The following is a 20,729-nucleotide window of genomic DNA, read 5'->3' as shown; positions in this document are numbered from 1 at the left end:
GACAGATATGGTCAAATTTAGTTTGACTTTCTGCGGCATTGTTACTTCCTACCTCAGTCAATTAAAGTGCATGCAAGACTAATAATACAAATGATCACTTTAATCAGAAGCTCATTTTAAACTTCCAGTTCAGTGCCTGTTCTGGTGTAGAGGAATTTTTATTTCAGGCATATACAAAAGACACTTTGGAGCACTTCACAGGGTGAAGGAAAGAAAGATTGAATCTCAAATCTCAGTTAAATATTATAAGGGAGGGCAAGTTATTTGTCTTTGTGGTATAAGGGAGGGGCTGTCACTATTTCACTCTCAGGATGTACTTGGAGGCAAGGTGGAGCCTAAAATGCGGTGGGGTTCTTCTATATGGCTGAGGCCTTGTTGCCTCCAGCTTTCTCATCTGTCGCCGGGGCTCCCTCTGCCCCAACAAAACCCAACTCCTATCATTTAAAGCCACATTCCCCATCATTTTACATATATTTTACATGGTAGATCTGAATGTTCTGGTTTAAGCCGTATCCGCCTATGAGGCAACAGTGCTCTGATAAGTCTTTTCCAAACCTCGGGTGGCACAGTAGTTAGCACAGCTGCCTCACAGCAGCAGGGACCCAGGTTCAATTCCAGTCTTGGGTGACTGTGTGAAGTCTGCATGTTCTCCCCGTGTCTGCGTGGGTTTCCTCCAAGTGCTCCGGTTTCCTTCCACGGTCCAAAGATATGCAGGTTAGGTGGATTGCCCATGGTCAAAGATAAAAATTGTCCCTTAGTGTCCCAAGATGTGTAGGTTAGATGGATTAAACATGGTAAATGTGTGGGATTACAGAGAAAGGACGGGGGAGATGGCTTGGGTCAGTGAGTCTGTGTAGACCTGATGAGCCGAACGGCCTCCATCTGCACGATAGGGATTCTATGAACCTCCAGGACCACAAAACATCCCAACAAGCCAAACTAACAAATCAAAGTCTGGCCTTAAGAGGCTACGACTGGCAGTGTTCACAGGCACTCAAGGATGCTGAGGGGTTCAGACACCTTTTGCCAGCCCTGTTCCCTGTGTCCTGTTTACCACCTCAGATCCATTCACCTCATCAAATAAACCTAAAAAAGATATAAGTCTCAAAATTTTCACCAATCTTTTATAGACGTTTTGAACATTCCAATTCATGCAAGAAATAATTCATGAAGTGTGATTATTCCATTCCCTGTGGCTGCTGTTGTTGCCACATGAAGGAAGGATTTTCACCGTCTCTTCATGAAGGAGAGGACGTTTTGACCGTTGCATGCCTTTTGGTTAGTTTTTGGTGGGGTAGACCTCAGCTAAATGGACCAGTGAAAACTAAGTCTAGCTGGAAAAATAGAGATTAAAAATATTGCACTAAATCACTTCTTAAACTACATTTTTAAACATTGTAATATTTTAATCTTAAAATTGTACACAGCTGGTCTTTAGTTGTTTTGTGCTCTTTGGGTCCATTTTGAGCACGAGTTCCGATTTTGCATCGTAGTTACTGGGACACGAAGCACTGTTTTGGTGCTCAGAATGTCCTGAAACTAGAATGACAACATTGCAGTGTATCTTAAATCACCATGGCCACTTTTAATGCAAATATAAAGTATCATAAAAGGAAATTGCTAATATTGTTTTTTTTAAAAACATAAATGTTTTTCATTTATCTGGGGTTAGGGATGAAAGCAGTAAAGAGGATGAGGATGATGAAGAGGATGAGGAGGAAGATGGTGATGATGAAGAGGGGGAAGAAGAGGAAGAATTTGAGTGCTACCCAGCAGGAATGAAAGTTCAAGTGAGATATGGTCGAGGGAGGAACCAGAAGCTGTATGAAGCCAGCATTAAAGATTGTGACGTGGAGGGTGGAATGGTCCTATACTTGGTGCACTACTGTGGCTGGAATGTGAGGTGAGTTAGAAGCTATCGACCACCTGTCTCACATAGAGCTGTTAAAAGGGAATGCCATGCAGGTGAAATCATTCATGGTCTCTTGTCTCCTGTCTCTCCTCCAGTTGTCCATGTCATTCTTCTAGATTGTAGCCTTGAGCCTTGCAGTGAGTGATTGGAAACTTGTACGGCAGAACTTGGTGTGCATGAGTATGTGTGTCTTGCTGTCTCTATCTTGCCCTAGTGCTTTGTGCCCAGCCATCTTCCCCGGTTGGTCTAAATCTTTTGAACATCGTGAAGTAATTTGAATAGTTGCACATTGATACTCTGTCCTGTTACTGTAAAATTTTGGCAGTCCCATTGAGTACAATATTCCGATTCTGGAAGAATGAACTTCTGAATTAGCACAGGCACCAACTTAACATTTCAGTTCTGTTCACCCTGTTCACTTTCCATGACTGTCAGTTTTAGGCGTTGGGTAAGCATCTGGTTTTAGTGGGGTGTTTCCATTCCTCAGGGAAGAAGACAAGGAACAAGGGCATTAGGAACATTACTTCAATTGACGTACATTACATACATCTCATTCAAGAACAGCCACTTGCATTTAATTCAGAGCCCTTAACATAGTCTTGAGCTACATAAGTGCTGAGACTAAGACAGGGAACCAAAAGCTTAATCAGGGAGGGTTAAAGAGCATCTTAACGGTGAAGAAGTTTAGTGGGGAATTTTACAGCTGAAGATATGGCCATAAGTGGTGGGCCGATGAAATCCAGAATTGTGCACGAGGCCAGAATTGGAGGAGCATTGAGATCAGATTCTCTGTGGCTCCACATCCCAGGAAATTGAAGCAAGAAAGGGAGGAATGGAGAAGTGTCAAGCCCTGGGCATGAGCATGCTTTAGTTGGCATACTGAAGGTTTGTTATGTTTGACTTAGATTATTGGTATTAAAGTAGTTATTGTCTGGTACTGGTATCTATTTTAAGTTAGGTAACTTGTGAAAATAATGGCAGTATCATGACTTTCTAGTGGAGCAATATTCTTTCAACCTTGGAGGCCTAAATTCATGAGGATAGTGCACTGTGGCTGCGGTATAGAATGAACCAGGGGAAAATTGTACAATGTTCTATAAATACCAGCAGCAGCAATCATAGCTACGCACACTGGGCACCAATTTGTCACCTCAGTGACTTACAGATAGGGCTGATGTAATGCTTTTCCAATTGTAAATAACTGTCCTCCCTTTATTAAACGAGCTGTTTATAATGACGAAGCCCATGCAGTTTTCTAACAGCGATGTGTTTTTAACGGTCTAAAAATGTCAGTGGATTTGAAACAATATTGTGTACGCATCATTCTCTTGTTCCTTAGCAACTTAGAAACTAGAAGCAGGAGGAGGCCATTCGGCCCTTCGAGCTGCTCCACCATTCACTTTGATCATGGCTGATCATCAAATTCAATCCCCCCCCCCCCCCCCCCCCCCATATCCCTTGATCCCTTTAGCCCCAGGAGCTATATCTAATTCCTTCTTGAAGTCAGACAATGTTTTGGCCTCATCTACTTTCTGTGAGAGTGAATTCCACACATTCACCATCCTCTGGGTGAAGAAATTTCTCCTCACCTCAGTTCTAAAGGTTTACGCCTTATCCTCCACTATGACCCAATAGTTCTGGACTCTCCCACCATCGGGGACATTCTTTCTGAATCTACCCTGCCGAATCCTGTTAGAATTTTATAAGTTTCAATGAGATCACCAACTTGCTTTTACGTAGTGCTTTCACCACAGTAAAACATCCCATGGTGGTTCACAGGAATGTTAAATAAAATTTGACACTGACTCACGTAAGAGTAAGGGGTTAGCACTGCTGCCTCACAGCGCCAGGGACCCAGGTTCAATTCCGGCCTCGGGTGACTGTGTGGAGTTTGCACATTCTCTCCATGTCTGCTCCGGTTTCCTCCCACAGTCCAAAGATGTGCGGGCTACGTTGATTGGCCATGCTAAATTACCCTTTAGTGTCAGGGTGATTAGCGGGGTAAATATGAGGGGTTACGGGGATACGGCCTGGGTGGGATTGTTGTCGGTGCAGACTCGATGGGCCAAATGGCCTCCTGCACTGTAGGGATTCTATGATTTGATATTAGAATAGGTGACTTAGTTACAGAAAGGAGCAGCTTAAAGGAGGACAGCAAGGTAGGGAAGAAATTCCTCTGTTCAAGCAGCTGACGGCACGGTTCCAATGATAGAGCATTGGAAATTAGGGATGTGCAAGAAGCCAAAAATTGGAGGAGTGCTGAGATCCCAGAGGGTTGTAGGATTGGAGGAAGTTACATGGATTGGGAGGGAGAGGTTGAAAATATGAGTGAGAATTTTAGAATTGAGTCTATGTAGGTCAGCAAGTACTGGTGTGAATGAGGAAATGGGTAGCAGTGTTTTAGGTGAGCTCAGGTTTACAGAGGGTGCAAGATGGGAGCAATATTTAGAGATGCCTATGTTGAGGGAATACCTAGCTGCATGGAAGGAATGTCTGGAGGAGGGGGGAGGAGACAAAACAAAGTGTTTGGGCACCGTTGATGTCCCCTGGACAAACGCAGGTTCAGTCTCCACTCATTACCAATTGAAATGAGTCACTTGGAATCTGCAGGAAGGGATAGGTCAAAGCAGAATTTAATCTCATGTTGGCACGTAGTTTGGGAGGAAGGGAAGACATGAAAATTAATTTTATGGGAAGGGTTTGGAGGAAGGAAATCCAATCTTTGGGTTAAATTATAAAGTTTTCTGAATTGTTCTGAAATGTGACCGATTTCTCCCACCCCCACCTTTCCTGGGTTCTTGTAATGGTCAGTAAAACAGGCTGTGCCCATGTAAAGAGATGGTGGGGAAGGCTTTGTGGCCAGAGCTCAAAAGTCACTTGAATCTGGTAGTCCAAGCACTGTACGTGTTCAACTGGAAGGTGAAATGATGCTTCGGAGCACATTATGAAACCAATGACACAAATCACAAAAATATTTTACCCCAGCATTCCCGCTGGCTGTTTCACTTGGCAGTGATTTGGTTGTGCTTTTCAGACCACTTAAACTACATTACATAAAACAAACTGTCTATTTTTATCAATTGCACGAGTACTTTTCAAAGCATTGCTCACACTTTTAATTTCATCAGACCCACTCAAAGGGACCCACCTTGAGGAGACTGTGCTTGTTTTTCCTGTGTTGAAGTGTCATTATTCAGTGTGACTGCCCCACCATAAATGAGCTTCGCAATATCAGCAGCCTTTTAATGTCAACTCCAATCTATTGCACGTGACAAAGTTCAGCATCTCGCAGTGCTGAATTATGCACAAGTCTCGTGTCCTTCTCCAGAGTACGCTCTGCTGCTTTTGTAAAGCTCTCGCTTCTCCGATTCACCAATCTTACATTTCCAGCAAGGAGTGTGGGATGAAGCTGGAGGCTGCAGCATGAACTCTTCAAGCACAGCCCTTTGGAAATGCTGATTGTACCCCCTCGTGTATGTCTGTAATCTGCAGTGTGTCCTTCTAACACAAGACATGAGCTTGCCTCTTTTGTTTTTTAATTGTCAGGTATGATGAATGGATCAAGGCAGACAAAATAGTGCGACCCGCAGACAAAAATGTCCCAAAAATTAAACACAGAAGGAAAATAAAGGTAAGCACGGTGACATAGGCATATAGATTACATTCTGTAACTGGGTAAATCATATATTGTTTCAACTGTGCAGAGCACTCACTGAGATTCGTAGATTTTTGGATACTGAGAGGAATATGGTGAAAGTATGGCAAAGTGGAATGGAGATGGAACATCAGCCATAATCTTACTGAACAGTGGAGCAGGGCTTGCAGGGCCGAATGGCCATCTTTATAAGAGGCCGACTGGAATAAGATGGGCTCTTGCGTCATGGCATCAATGATTTCTACATCGTAATGTTGTTCCTGTGGAGTTGTAGCTAGATCAGTGCTCTGAATTTTGAAATAATGTAGAAATTACAATGTGAAAACTAGTCTGTGTTGGTATTTATTCTCCACAAGAGCAGCGCCCCCCCCCCTCCCTCCAAGAGCTCAACATATCGCCAATTGTGTGAAGCGCAAATTAAAATGGATAGATAAGTCATTGTTGTTGATTTTTACTTGAAGAACTCCAGCAGAGTTGACAGATTTCTGGGGCTTGCTGAAGTGGCCACTGTTGGTGCCCAAACCTTGGCATGGAGGCGGTTAACCAAAGGGACAAGAGCATTGCATTCAACCCAGTCTGTTCAATTAATATGCAATACAGACATTTTCCAGCATGACTTACTGGACAGATAGAAATAACTTGGATTAATGCAAATCCTTTCAGAACCTCGGGACGTCTCAAAGCAATTTACACTGAAGGCAGTACTTTTGAACTGTAGTAATGTGACATACTATTTCGCACAGCAAGATCCCAGAAGTAATGTGACAAGAACCAGCTAATCTGTTTAAGTGATGGGGATAAATGTTAGTCTGGGCTACTGGGGGAAACTCCCCTGCTGTCCTTCAAATCATGCATCTTTTGAGGGGGCAGACAGATAACATCAAATTGAGAAGGCTGATGATGTAACTCCCCCCTCAGTACTGTACTGTCTCGTGTTAACCTGGGCTGCCCTTGAAGCTTGGTAGTGGGAGGAAAAATTCCTGACCTCCTGACTCAGGGATTAAGGAATACTGGCTGATTATTTTGATTTGATTTATTATTGTCACATGTATCAGTGTAGTGAAAAGTATTGATTCTTGTGCACTATACAGACAAAGCATACTGTTCATAGAGAAGGAAAGGAGAGAGAGTGCAGAATGTAGTGTTACAGTCATAACTAGGGTGTAGAGAAAGATCAACTTAGTGCAAGGTAGGTCCATTCAAAAGTCTGACGGCAGCAGGGAAGAAGCTGTTCTTGAGTCGGTTGGTACGTGATCGCAGACTTTTGTATCTTTTTCCCGACGGGAGAAGGTGGAAGAGAGAATGTCCGGGATGCGTGGGGTCCTTAATTATGCTGGCTGCTTTTCCGAGGCAGCGGGAAGTGTAGACTGAGTCTAATGGATGGGAGGCTGGTTTGCGTGATGGACTGGGCTACATACACGACTTTTTGTGGTTTCTGGCGGTCTTGGACAGAGCAGGAGCTGTACCAAGCTGTGATACATCAGGAAAGAAAATATTCAGGCTCCACAGTCTGGCCTCCCTGTTGCTCACTGTACCAGTGAGGTCAGTGCGAAAGTTATCCCTGCAACCTCCCTGGTTTGTGTATCTCAGAACTGAACAGTACATCAACCCACTTGCACCTCAGATTTTTTTCTATAATCTGAACTGCTGTTCCAGTGGAGACAGGGAATGTAAAAAATAACATGCAGTATCATGCATGGGGCAACACGGTGGCACAGTGGTTAGCCCTGCTGCCTCACTGCGCCAGGGACCCGGGTTCAATTCCAGCCTCAGGTCCTTGTCTGTGTGGAGTTTGCACATTCTCCCCGTGTCTGCGTGGGTTTCTTCCGGGTGCTCCGGTTTCCTCCCACACTCCAACAGAAGTGTGGGTTAGGCGGATTGGCCATGATAAATTGCCCCTTAGTGTCAGGGGGATTAACAGGATAAATACATGGAGTTACGGGTATCGGGCCTCGGTGGGATTGTTGTCGGTGCAAGCTCAATGGGCTGAATGGCCTCCTTCTGCACTGTAGGGATTCTGTGATCATGTCCTGAGCACAACCCAAAGCTCTTCATTAAATTTTGAAGTGCAGTGTCTATTATCCAGGTGAATGAGAGCCATTTTGTGTCTCGATGCCATAAACAGTAAAGAAATGCTGTGGCGCCTGTTCAGGTACACTGAGGGAGAATTTAGCACGGCCAATGCACCCTAACCAGCACGTCTTTCGGACTGTGGGAGGAAACCGGAGCACCCGGAGGAAACCCATGCAGACACAGACATGAGAATGTGCAAACAGTCACCCAAGCTGGGAATTAAATCCGGGTCCCTGGCGCTGTGAGGTAGCGCTGCTAATCACTGTGCCACCTAGCGAACAGTGAGAATGTGGAACTCTCTACCACAGTAGTTGAGGCGAATATGTATAAATGTAGTTTAAGGGGAAGCTAGATAAGCATTTGAGGGAGAAGGAAATCTAGAGTTATGCTGATTGAGTTCAATAAGGAAGAATGGGAATAGGCTCAAGTGGAGCACAAACACCAACATGGACAAACGGGGGCCAAGTACCTGTTTCTGTGCAGCATATTCCAGGTAATGTCATCGAGGTTTACAGCATGGAGACCGGGAGTGCAGGCCTTTAAATTATTGTTTAGCAGTTAGTCTGTTTTTTGCTGGTATTGGTTGAGGGCAAACGTGTTAGTCAAGACACTGAGAGAATTTGCTGCTCATCGTTAGACATTGCGGTTAGATCTTCCTCTTCCACTTGGAAAAGCATGCAAGATCTTGGATCAATGGCTTATCATCCCTCACAAGTAGTGTGCCAAGTCATTGTTTAATTCCAAATAGCTTTCTTAATCAGAAGCTAATAGAACCTTGGTGAAGTGTGGGTCTGCCAAGATTTCAGCAATAACCTTAACATTGGGGACCAGTGAGAGTGGTACACATTGCTTCATTTGCTTGGCCCTTTCAGAGTTGCTTGCCAACCCTTTAGGAGTGTCCCAGAATCTCCAGGAATTAATTTGCTGTTAGTAACTCCAGGAGAAAAATCTTATTTTTAGTTTCTTAGACATTATCTTAGTTTCTGGAAATGTCTTTTTCATTTTCTCTCCCATCCCTTATTGCCCTCGAATTGAGTGGCATGCTGGGCCTTTTCAGAGGGCGCATAACAAACAGCCACATTGCTGTAGATCTGTATTCCTTGCCAGACCAGGTACGAACTGCAGATTTCCTTCCCTAAAGGCCAAAGGTGGGTTTTTACACCCATTGACTTTTAATTCCAGATTTGTTTTATTGCATTCAGATTTCACCATCTGATTGAGTTGGGAACCTGGGTCTCTGTTCAGTGACGATACCGCCATGCCATCACCTCCCCTTATGTGCTGAAACCTCCAGGAATGGATTCAACCAGAGTTGGCAATCCTGACTGAAATGGAAAAGATATTATTCCTTTGGTACCGGGAGTGCAGGCCTTTAAATTATTGTTTATGGTAGTGTTCCCAATTCATCTGTAGATAAACTAGAACTAGAAATTCAGAAGAAACCTTTCTTTTTAAGTTTATTTATTAGTGTCACAAGTAGGCTTACTCTGCACTGAATTTACTGTGAAATTTCCCTAGTCACCACACTGTGACGCCTGTTCGGGTACACTGAGGGAGAATTTAGCACGGCCAATGCACCTCACCAGCACATCTTTCGGACTGTGGGAGGAAACCGGAGCACCCGGAGGAAACCCATGCAGACACAGGGAGAATGTGCAGACTCCGCACAGTCACCCAAGCTGGGAATTGAATCTGGGTCCCTGGCGCTGTGAGGCAGTGCTGCTGGCCACTGTGCCGCCCCACCTAGAGAACAGTGAGAATGTGGAACTCTCTACCACAGTAGTTGAGGCAAATATGTATAAATGTAGTTTAAGGGGAAGCTAGATAAGCATTTGAGGGAGAAGGGAATCTAGAGTTATGCTGATTGAGTTCAATAAGGAAGAATGGGAATAGGCTCAAGTGGAGCACAAACACCAACATGGACAAACGGGGGCCAAGTACCTGTTTCTGTGCAGCATATTCCAGGTAATGACATCGAGTCATAGAGGTTTACAGCATGGAAACAGGCCCTTTGGCCCAACTTGTCCATGCCGCCCTTTTTTTAAAAAACCCCGAAGCTAATCCCAATTGCCCGCATTTGGCCCATATCCCTCTCTATCCTTCGTACCCATGTACCCATCTAAATGCATTTTAAAAGACAAAATTGTACCGGCCTCTACTACTACCTCTGGCAGCTTGACCTCACCACCCTCTGTGTGAAAAAATTGCCCCTCTGGACACTTTTGTATCTCTCCCCTCTCACCTTAAACCTATGCCCTCTAGTTTTAGACTCCCCTACCTTTGAGAAAAGATATTGACTATCTACCTTGTCTATGCCCCTCATTATTTTATAGACCTCTATAAGGTCACCCCTCAGTCTCCTACGCTCCAGAGAGAAAGGTCCCAGTCTATCCAGCCTCTCCTTATAACTCAAACCATCAAGTCCCGGTAGCATCCTAGTAAATCTTTTCTGCACTCTTTCTAGTTTAATAATATCCTTTCTATAATAGGGTGACCAGAATTGCACACAGTATTCCAAGTGTGGCCTTACCAATGTCTTGTACAACTTCAACAAGACATTCCAACTCCTGTATTCAATGTTCTGACCGATGAAACCAAGCATGCCGAATGCTGCCTTCACCACTCTGTCCACCTGTGGCTCCACTTTCAAGGAGCTATGAACATGTACCCCTGGATCTCTTTGTTCTGTAACTCTCTTCAAAGAGTGTGGAAATTGTCATCCTGAGGGGCTGAAAGAAATAAAACCAAAGCTACCGTCTGAGTAAATGAACCCATTGACCTGATTGCTGTTGGATGGCTCGGTTACTGTTGGGACCTCTGTGGGATTGTACCCGACTGATGGGTAGTACCACTGGATGTAACTAATTTCCCAAGGCGGAATGACTGCTTCACCCACAATAAGTGGATCATTTCCTAATTGAGTTGGTGAGTAGGTGTATGAGGCAAGAAGAATATTGACACTGAATGTTACTGAGGGGTTTTTATCTCGCAACAAGTCCCCTCTACCTTCACTAATCAGAGTAACATTGGTATTTTGCAATTTGGAGATGGAGAGGAGTTTAAATTAAACTGAGGAACAAATCTGAGTCTTGGATTTGCAGTGGTTCACTTTTTTCTGCTCCAAAGCTAAAGACTGGGTTTGTTAGTTGCATTCATAGAGCTTCAATAATTCTACATCAAATCTTTCACTCAACTTTCCCATTCCATTTTCAGTAGAAAAAGCCAAACGTGATTTTCCATGCAAGCCTTAATTGCCCAATTAAGGATTGTTCTCTGCTTTCTGCTTCAGTGGAATTTCAAGCTTTTGTTGATTTATAACCTAATCGAACTGCATAATACAGACATTTTGCTGTGAATTTTAATTTATGGCTATTACAAATTGAAAGCCCAATGCTGCCACAGTTCTGTGTAGGAAGCATTCAAAATGCATTAGTTTTTTTTCATGTAATTTTCACTTAGAGTCCGCACAAAGATAGTTTACACAGAAAATCACCAGCGCTATTCAGAGAAAAGATTCACACTCTCAGACTGGAATATATTGCCTTTGGTGTACCATATCCCAGGGCTTTAGTGCGTTCAGTAGCCTCCTCAATTATGCTGCTAATTTTACATTGCTATACACCAACAACTTTGCATTTTCCCGAATTGTTTGCCTTTCAGTGCCAGGGACCTGGGTTCGATTCCCGGCTTGGGTCACTGTCTGTGCGGAGTTTGCACGTTCTCCCCGTGTCTGCATGGGTTTCCTCCGGGTTCTCCAGTTTCCTCCCACAGTCTGAAAGACGTGCTGGTTAGGTGCATTGGCCGTGCTAAATTCTCCCTCAGTATATCTGAGCAGGTGCCGGAGTGTGGCGACTAGGGGATTTTCACAGCAACTTCATTGCAATGTTAATGTAAGCCTACTTGTGACACTAATAAATAAATTTAAACTTTAAAAAAGTATCTGTTATATACTGCAGGCTATTGACTTGTTTTGCTGGGCTTGTGAATATTCACACGTGCTAATTTGGACATGTTACAAATATCTGAGCCATGCATATGAACAGGAGTGGACCATTCAGCCCTTCAAGCCTGTTTGGCCAACCATGACTGATTTGTACCTCAACCCCATTTACCCACCTTTGCTCCATATCCTTCGATCTGCTTCCCAAACAAAAATCTATCAATCTCAATATCCTGTGTGTGTGTCTGTGTGTGTGTGTGTCTGTGTCTGGGTGTGCGTGCGTGTCTGGGTGTGTGTGCGTGTCTGGGTGTGTGTGCGTGTCTGGGTGTGTGTGCGTGTCTGGGTGTGCGTGCGTGTCTGGGTGTGTGTGCGTGCGTGTCTGGGTGTGTGTGCGTGCGTGTCTGGGTGTGTGTGCGTGCGTGTCTGGGTGTGTGCGTGCGTGTCTGGGTGTGTGTGCGTGCGTGTCTGGGTGTGTGTGCGTGCGTGTCTGGGTGTGTGTGCGTGCGTGTCTGGGTGTGTGTGCGTGCGTGTCTGGGTGTGTGTGCGTGCGTGTCTGGGTGTGTGTGCGTGCGTGTCTGGGTGTGTGTGCGTGCGTGTCTGGGTGTGTGTGCGTGCGTGTCTGGGTGTGTGTGCGCGCCTGTGTCTGGGTGTGCGCGCGCCTGTGTCTGGGTGTGCGCGCACGCCTGTGTCTGGGTGTGCGCGCGCCTGTGTCTGGGTGTGCGCGCGCGCGCCTGTGTCTGGGTGTGCGCGCGCGCCTGTGTCTGGGCGTGCGCGCGCGCGCCTGTGTCTGGGCGTGCGCGCGCGCGCCTGTGTCTGGGCGTGCGCGCGCGCGCCTGTGTCTGGGCGTGCGCGCGCGCGCCTGTGTCTGGGCGTGCGCGCGCCTGTGTCTGGGCGTGCGCGCGCCTGTGTCTGGGCGTGCGCGCGCGCGCCTGTGTCTGGGCGTGCGCGCGCGCGCCTGTGTCTGGGCGTGCGCGTGTGTCTGTCTGTCTCCCACCATTTCAGAACGGTTAACTGTCGTAGATACCTCCGCACTACTGCCTCACAGCCACCAGGGACCCGGGTTCAATTCCCAACTTGGGTCACTATCTGTGTGGAGTTTGCACATTCTCCTCAGGTCTGTGTGGGTTTCCTCCGGGTGCTCCGGTTTCCTCCCACACTCCAGAGATGTGCAGGTTAGGTGGATTGGCCGTGCAAACTGTTCTTTAGTGTAGCAGGCTAAATGTATGGGGTTACAGGGGGATAGGGCCTGGGTGGGATTGTTGTCGGTGCAAACTCAGTGGGCCACATGGCCTCCTTCTGCACTGTAGGGATTCTATGAATTAGATCACCCTTTAGTCATGTATACTTCGGGGATCACAAGCCTTGTTTATGTAATAACTGAATCCATTTTAGGCCCAGTATCATTTTGGTGAAATTAGCTTGCACTTCCTTCAAGGCCGCTGAAACCTTGCTGCAGTGTAGTACCTGGAATTGAGCACAGTACTCGAGACGCAATCCGAGCAGGTCTGCATAAAAGCAGCCCCGGTCAAAGGTCAGTCTAGAAAACAAAATGGTGTTTGGCAGAAGAAAGATTTGTGATGTCCATCTGCATTTCAGAGCAAAGTGGATAAAGAAAAAGAAAGGCGTGATAAAAAAGATAAAGAAGATAAATCACCCAGCAAGTCTGCCCGGCTTCGTCGCTTCTCAAAGTCCCCAGCTCACACGCTATCTTCTGACATTTCTCCAAAAGTTATTGGAGTTGGAACGAGGAGCTGTGAACAGGACAATTCCACAGAAGGCTGTTCCATCCTTAATGGAGTGCAAGGTATTCATTTCCTTTCAAATAGGGCTGCAAGAAAATAATGAATTGATTTGCAGTGTATATTCTGAACTGTAATTTGCTCGATGAAAGTTACATCATTTTCACCAAATACTTCTGTCGCAGACACCACCAATTATAATTAGCACAGAATATTAAGCTGTGGCTGCTGCTGTCAGCTACAAGGGAAAGCTAGCTGAATCAAAGCACCCTCATGAATTTTACAGCTAATGTTATTAATAAACCATCCTGGACTGATTCCAAGGCTGCAGTCCTCCTCTGGTGAACTGTCAGGCTTCATGTCCCCTCAGTTTTGTTTTTAAAATGTATTCCTGGGATGTGAGGGCGGCCAGCATTTATTGTCCGTCCACACTTGTCCTCGACGGTGTAGGAGAGCCACGTTGTTTGAATGGCTGCAGACCACATGGTGTAGGCACAGCCAAAGTGCTGTTAGACTGGACCTCGTGATGATGGAGGAACAGCAGCCTACTGCTACCTGCAACAATTTGTGAGCATATAACCCCAGGCCCCTCTGTTCATGTACCTCCTCTATGTACACTCTATATTATATTGCCTCCTTTTCATTCCTCTTTTTCTTCCTACCAAATGCATCACTTCCTATGTCTCTGCGTTAGATTCCGTCTGCCATGTTTTCCTGGGTGGCACTACTGCCTCACAGCGCCAGGGACCCGGGTTCCCGGCTTGGGTCACTGTCTGTGCGGAGTTTGCACATTCTCCTCGTGTCTGTGTGGGTTTCCTCCCACAGTGCGAAAAACGTGCTGGTTCGGTGCATTAGCCGTGCTAAATTCTCCCTCAGTGTATCTGAACAGGCGCCGGAGTGTGGCGACTTGGGGGATTTTCACAGTAACTTCATTGCAGTGTTAATGTAAGACTACTTGTGACACTGACCTGTCTATATCTATTTGTAGTCTCTCAGCCTCCTCACTGATCATTATATTTTGTTCACCTTCAGATTTTGAAATTGTACCCTACACATCCAATTTGTATTTATAATCAAGCCTTTCACAATCTCAAGAGCTCCCAAAGAGCTTTATAATCATTGAAGTACTTTTGAATGGTAGGCAATATTGTATTGACACTAATGGCACCAATTTGCACACAATTAAGACCTCACAAAACAGCAATGAGATGGTTGATGAAGTAACCTGTGTTTTTTTGCGGTGAGGTTGATTGAGGGATGAATGTTGGCCAGGTCACTGGGGAGAACACCCCAGCTTGTTTTTGAAATAGCGCCATGGGATCTTTTACCTCTACCTGAGAGGACAGGCGGTGGTGGCAATGAAAGGTGGTGATAAAGTGGCATTTTCACTAGATTAGTAATCTAGAGACCCAGGGCAATGACCCAGGTTCCTTCTGGAAATCTAGGCCTGCCAGACTATTGTTTATTGGAATGGTGCTGTGCGACTTAAGTCATGTTTATTTTATTTGTGTGTTTTATATTAACAGGTTCTGGAAGTTCTGAGGAGAGCGATGATGATGATGATAGCACTCAACATGAAGCCACCTGGAGAAAAGGCCCACAAGAGGACACGGCAACGCAGGAGAGAAAGGAACCAGCCTTTCAGCACCTTCCCACTGCCGGGCTGCCTGGAATACCTCCGACTGGCACTAAGTTGAAAAGCATCTCGGATTCCCTGGAATGGGTAAGAAGGGGGAAGCATTCTGATGACGAGGAAGAGGAAACCATGAGAACAAAACCCACAGGCCAGAAAGAACCAACAGAGAGGCGGACAAAATCGCACATGAAGCGTTCCCGGAGGAAAAAGGTGGGAGCTGATGACTGGGCACAAAAGGGGTCGCCTAACTGTAAGGGCGAGAGGTCGAAGGGCAAAGAATCTCCCCTCAACATAACCAGCAGCAGCAGCAGCAGCAGCTCAGATGAGGATGGTGACAGGATTGAAGTGAAAAACTCCCCCTCCAGGAAACATAACGGCCTACAGGAAAAGAGGAAACCTCTGCACACGGCTGCTTTGTTTTCCAGTTTCTCTGAAATACCTGAGAAAAGGATCAAGCTTTTAAACAATTCTGAACTAAGGGTTCAGAACGCAAAAGTGAAGGACCGGAAAGACGTTTGGTCAAGCATCCAGATCCAGTGGCCAAAGAAAGTTCTGAAGGAGCTCTTCTCTGATTCCGACACCGAGACCACATCATCCCCACCTGTGGCACCGGGAGAGGCCAAGCCCGAGGCACCAGCTGAGGCTGCCAAAGAGGAGGAGAGGGTGCCCTCCCTGGAAGTGGAAACTGCGCCGTCACTGATCTCCCCCGTCAGGCCCAGTGAAGAGAAGCCAGCCGAAAAACTGGACAAGAAGGGGGAGATGCCCAGCAGCGGCAGCAACTCTGTGCTCAACACTCCACCCACCACTCCCGAGTCTCCCGTCTCAGTCACAGTGACAGAGCCCAGCAGGCCGCAGCCAAGCACTGTGCTCCCGCAAGCCTTGGCTCCAAGTCAGGAGGAAACGCACAGTGTTAAAAGTGAGACTGACAGCACCAATGAGGTGGACAGTGTGACTGGGGAGCTGCAAGAGGGGCAGTCGGAGGGCAATGTCTCCCCAACAGGGTTTGACGCCAGTATTAGCTCCAGTAGCAGCAATCAACCCGAGCCAGAACATAAGGAGAAAGGTAAGGAACCGTGCAAAAACAAAAGCATTCACTCACCGCAAGAGATTGTGTGTCTAAAGTGGAGTGGGGTGAATCTCGCTTCTTCACAAGTCTATTGCAATTTACAATAATGTCAGTCCAGCTCTCCAGTGTAACTATTGCCAATGAGACTGCTTAGCTTCAACACTGCAGCTATGGTGTAAGTGCAACTTTAAACCACGGGATGTAGTGAATTGACTTCACAAAGAGAATATGAGAGAATGTTAACATGGACTTTAATATCAATGCTGTTTTTGAAAACAGTGGGTGGGATTTAAAGTTAAAGTAAAGTTTATTTATTAGTTACAAGTAGGCTTACATTAACACTGTAATGAAGTTACTGTGAAAATCCCCTAGTCGCCACACTCCAGCGCCTGTTCGGGTACACTGAGGGAGAATTTAGCACGGCCAATGCGCCTAACCAGCACATCTTTCAGACTGTGGGAGGAAACCGGAGGAAACCCACGCAGACACGGGGAGAACGTGCAGACTCCGCACAGACAGTGACCCAAGCCGGGAATCAAACCCAGGTCGCTGGCGCTGTGAGGCAGCAGTGCTAACCACTGCCACCAGATTTACCGAGCAACCCACCACAAAACACAGGGGTGGGGCTGGAGGAGACAGCCTGTTATTGACAGCAGGATCTTCTGCTCTCTCTGCTGTCAATAGGGTTTCCTGTTGAATACATCCCTCATGACCGGGAAACCCGTGAGGAGGGGAGTGCGCTGTTGACAGGACTTGAAGACCCCAGCCAGTAATACTGAGAAGTTATAAAGGCTTCTTTCGTGTGACAGACTTTGTTTATTAACCCGAGCTGCTTTGGATTGAATTACTTTGACCTGTTTTCATGGACTACCCCACAAGCTGGTTGAGCACACAGCGGCAGACATTCAGTTCGCGGCCAATGCCATCCATGACCTTAGAACGGTCATGCTCAAACCCAACATCACATGTGGTCTTGAGGAAGCACAACTGTGCGATGGGATCCCGTCCGAGCGTACCCCTGCTTTGGATAGTATTTCACGTTGGCCCTAAACCCAGACCCTCCTTCCCGGGTCTGGCACCCCACAGTTTGAGCTGCCTCGCGGAAATGCCCTCTGTGCCCTTTGCCACGACATGGAGGTGTTTCCTGTATGGGCTGCTGCTACACAGCTTCCACTACTGTGCCCTCACCCGCTGCCTATGCCTTGGCGCGCCTTGTTGCCGCCCAGCAGCAGAGTCCCCTCTAAGGAGGGATCCTACCCCAATACATCGGGGACCTGGGATGGGGCTAGTACGTGCAGCAGTTCCATACATTAGTAAACTGCACTGGTCTCGGGCTCCCTGGAAACTGTCCCCTTTTGCGATTTCGCAGAGTCCCTGGACCCTGCCTACGTTTTGTGTTATAGACTGCACTCCCCTTTCAGTTATTTGAAAAGCATCTTCTTGATGTTTTGTTTGCACTTCAGTCCCACACTCCTGATCTACGGGCACCCAGTGCAGAAGAGGGGGGGGGGGGGGTGTTAAGGCAGAGGACCCCCTCGCCAACCTGCCCCTTGGCCTAGCCAGACTCGCCATAAATGGGTCCAGGGCGACCGAGGGGGCCGTCCGACCCGACTGTCTGCCCTCTACCGAGGCTACATTCACAGCCGGCTGTCCCTGGAGAGGGAGCATGCGGAGTCCATGGACAGCATTGGGGCCTTCCGTGCCTGTTGAGCCCTGCAGGGGCTGGGGTGCATTATTAATCCTTTTCATCACATTTTGATGTTTTAAGTTTCCTTTATGCTTTGTCTTTTGGTTTGGATGGTTTCCTTCTTTTTGGGGGCTGCCCTTCCTGCTTTATCCCTGAGTTTGATTGATTTAGTTTATTGGTTTTGCATTAAGAGAAATGCACGAAACCACTTTAACTTCAGGAGGGAGAAAACTTCAAAAAGTCAAATTTAAATTTACACCAGCCTTTTTTCACTTGTGGACTTTCTAGATATTTTGCTGAATTGTAGTTTTTATTTAAATTGAAACTCGGGCGTTGCTGTCCAGGCTCATCCCTATCAGCACCTTCCTCAACTTGTTTAAAAGTTTATTTATTAGTGTTCCAAGCAGGCTTACATTAACACTGCAATGAAGTTACTGTGAAAATCCCCAAGTCGCCACACTCCGGCGCCTGTTCGTGTACACTGAGGGAGAATTTAGCATGGCCAGTGCACCTAACCAGCACGTCTTTTGGACTGTGGGAGGAAACCGGAGCACCCGAAGGAAACCCATGCAGACATGGGGAGAACATGCAGACTCTGCAGGGGCAGTGACCCAAGCCGGGAATGGAACCCGGGTCCCGGGACACTGTGCTGTCCTGCAGTGTAGATATACTCATGCTGCTGTTATGATGGGAGTTTGAGGAATTTGACCCAGTGACAAGTGAAAAGCAGTGATGTAGTTCCACTTCAGGATGGTGTGTGGCTTGGAGAAGAATTTACAGGCGGTGGTCCCCATGTGTCTGCTGCACTGGTCCTTCCAGGTGGTGGAGAATGTGGGTTCGGGAGCTGCTCCTGATGAAGCTTTGATTCACTGCTGCATTGCTCACTAGTACAAGAGGTTGAGCTGATCTGAGTGACGTTCTCAGGCTTCGGGGCAGTTAGTGATTGAGCAGCTGGTGGATGTAACGGTGTTCGGGATATTGATCTCTGTCTCATTGCACTATGAGAAAGATGAGCATCAGAGAATGATGCAGCGTAAAGACAGGTCATTCAGCACCTCGTACCGATGCTGAACATGGCCAAGCTGTGCCTGGTACACACGATTCTGTCTGTCCCCAACCTGAAATGTGGCCTGACTATCAACTGCTGATATGTGCTTCTAGTGACGGGAGTCTAGTTACATGGAGGGCTAAGATGGTCATCTCACTGATAGTTACACTAACTTCACACACTGGAGCAAGGATTCATGTCGATATATCAAAATTAAAACATTTAATTATAATTCAGTTTAAATTAATTTATAATTCAGTCTCATAATATGGGAATAACTATACTGAAGATATATCCTCTTTTTAACATGAAAAGACACACCTCTGCCTTTCGGTTAGTGTTGCAGGCGAGGAGGTCAAATAATGCAAAATGTAACTGTTCCACAACTCAAGTATTTGAAATATTTCTCGGTGCTGGCCACTTGTTAGAATGTAAAACCGGCATTTTACATTGCAACTCATCAGTTCCTCATGGATGTTAACAGCTCCTCATAACCAACATGATCCCTGTGGAAACTGTCATGTTTAACAATTGCAGCATATCAGTGGTTGCACAAGTGTCAAGCGTTAATCCACGTTTAGCGGGTTTGGTCAGGGGAGGGATGTTGGCCCAGCACCCCTGGACAAGTCTCAGCTCTTCACACCCCAGACTATCTTTTATACCCAGTGGCTAAAGAAAGAAAGTACTTCTTGTCTGGGCAGCACGGTGGCGCTGTAGTTAGCACTGCTGCCTCACAGCGCCAGGGACCCGAGTCAATTCCAGCCTCGGCCCACTGACTGTGCAGGGTCTGCACATTCTCCCCGTGTCTGCGTGGGTTTCCTCCGGGTGCTCCGGTTTCCTCCCACAGTCCAAAGATGTGCGGGTTAGGTTGATTGACCCTCGTGTTGGGGGATTAGCAGAGTAAATATGTGGGGTTAAGGGAATCGGGCCTGTGTGGGATTGTGGTCGGTGCAGACTCGATGGGCCGAATGGACTCTTTCTGCACTGTAGGGATTGTATGATTTTATGAACTGTCGAACAGAGAGAAGTAAATGTCCTGTATGTGCAGCAGAACCTGTACTGGTTGTAATACTGCATCAGAGGCTGTGGTTACCATACTGTATAACCCAGCCGGAATCAACAGACTTGCGTTCTCTGCAGAATCCAGAATCCTAATTCGCTGCTTTGAAAGTTCAATGGGGTGGAACATGACTTTATACAACATTTTTTTATGCCTAACCAGTGAAGCTCACAACAAAACACAAGTACCAGACAATTTATCTCCACTTAACATTCACTGAGTACCACACCGTCCACATCCTCCGAGTTACCATTGACCAGAATTTAACTGGACCAGCCACATAAATACTGTAACTGCAGGGCAGGTCAGAGGCTGGGAATTCTGCAGTGACTCCTAACTCCCCAAAGTCTGTCTACCATCTACAAGGTAATAACCAGAAATGTGGAGGAGTACTCTGCATTCATCTGGGTGAATGCAGCTCTAACAGCACTAAAGAACTTCAGCACCATCCAGGACAAAGTAACCTGCTTGATTAGCACCACGTCCACCACCTTAAATATCCACTCCCACCACCACCAATGCACAGTGGGATACCATCTAATAAGGTGCATTGCTGCAACTTGCCAAGACTCCTTCAGCAGTACATTCCAAACCCATGACCTGCATCACCTAGAAGGACATGGGCAGCAGGCGCACGATAACACCACTACCTGTGACACTAATAATAAATACAATAGTGAACCAGATGGGTTTTTGACAATTAGTAAATACTTTAATGGTCACCATTACTGAGACTAACTTTCATTCGGGATTTGTTATTGTCTGAGTTTAAATTCCACCAGCTGCCACGGTGGGATTTGAACTCGTGTCCCCCAGACCATTAGCTTTGCCTTTGGATTACTAGTTCACTGACGCTACCACTACTCCACCGGTCTCCCATTATACTCCAAATCCAGTGTCCTCGCTCTGTTTT

At 46.5% G+C, this 20,729-nt stretch overlaps 1 protein-coding gene across 6 annotated transcripts in view; it reads left to right on the top strand.

The window, feature by feature from the left end:
* The window catches only part of arid4b (AT-rich interaction domain 4B), a 166,339-nt gene that overhangs the window by 125,222 nt on the left and 20,388 nt on the right, over nt 1-20,729 (top strand). For 4 of the 6 annotated variants that reach the window (XM_078205420.1, XM_078205419.1, XM_078205418.1 and 1 more), the window contains 4 exons: nt 1,673-1,903; nt 5,459-5,543; nt 13,177-13,384; nt 14,846-16,018. In XM_078205420.1, the coding sequence (XP_078061546.1) occupies nt 1,673-1,903; nt 5,459-5,543; nt 13,177-13,384; nt 14,846-16,018 (1,697 nt within the window). The remainder of the gene's footprint in view (nt 1-1,672; nt 1,904-5,458; nt 5,544-13,176; nt 13,385-14,845; nt 16,019-20,729) is intronic. The other 2 variants (XM_078205422.1, XM_078205421.1) reach the window with 1 other exon arrangement.

The sequence above is a fragment of the Mustelus asterias genome, unplaced genomic scaffold, assembly GCF_964213995.1.
Source record: "Mustelus asterias unplaced genomic scaffold, sMusAst1.hap1.1 HAP1_SCAFFOLD_745, whole genome shotgun sequence".
NCBI classification, from domain to species: domain Eukaryota; kingdom Metazoa; phylum Chordata; class Chondrichthyes; order Carcharhiniformes; family Triakidae; genus Mustelus; species Mustelus asterias.
Note: the sequence above shows the minus strand (reverse complement) of the source record. Positions and strands in the feature narration are given on the sequence as shown.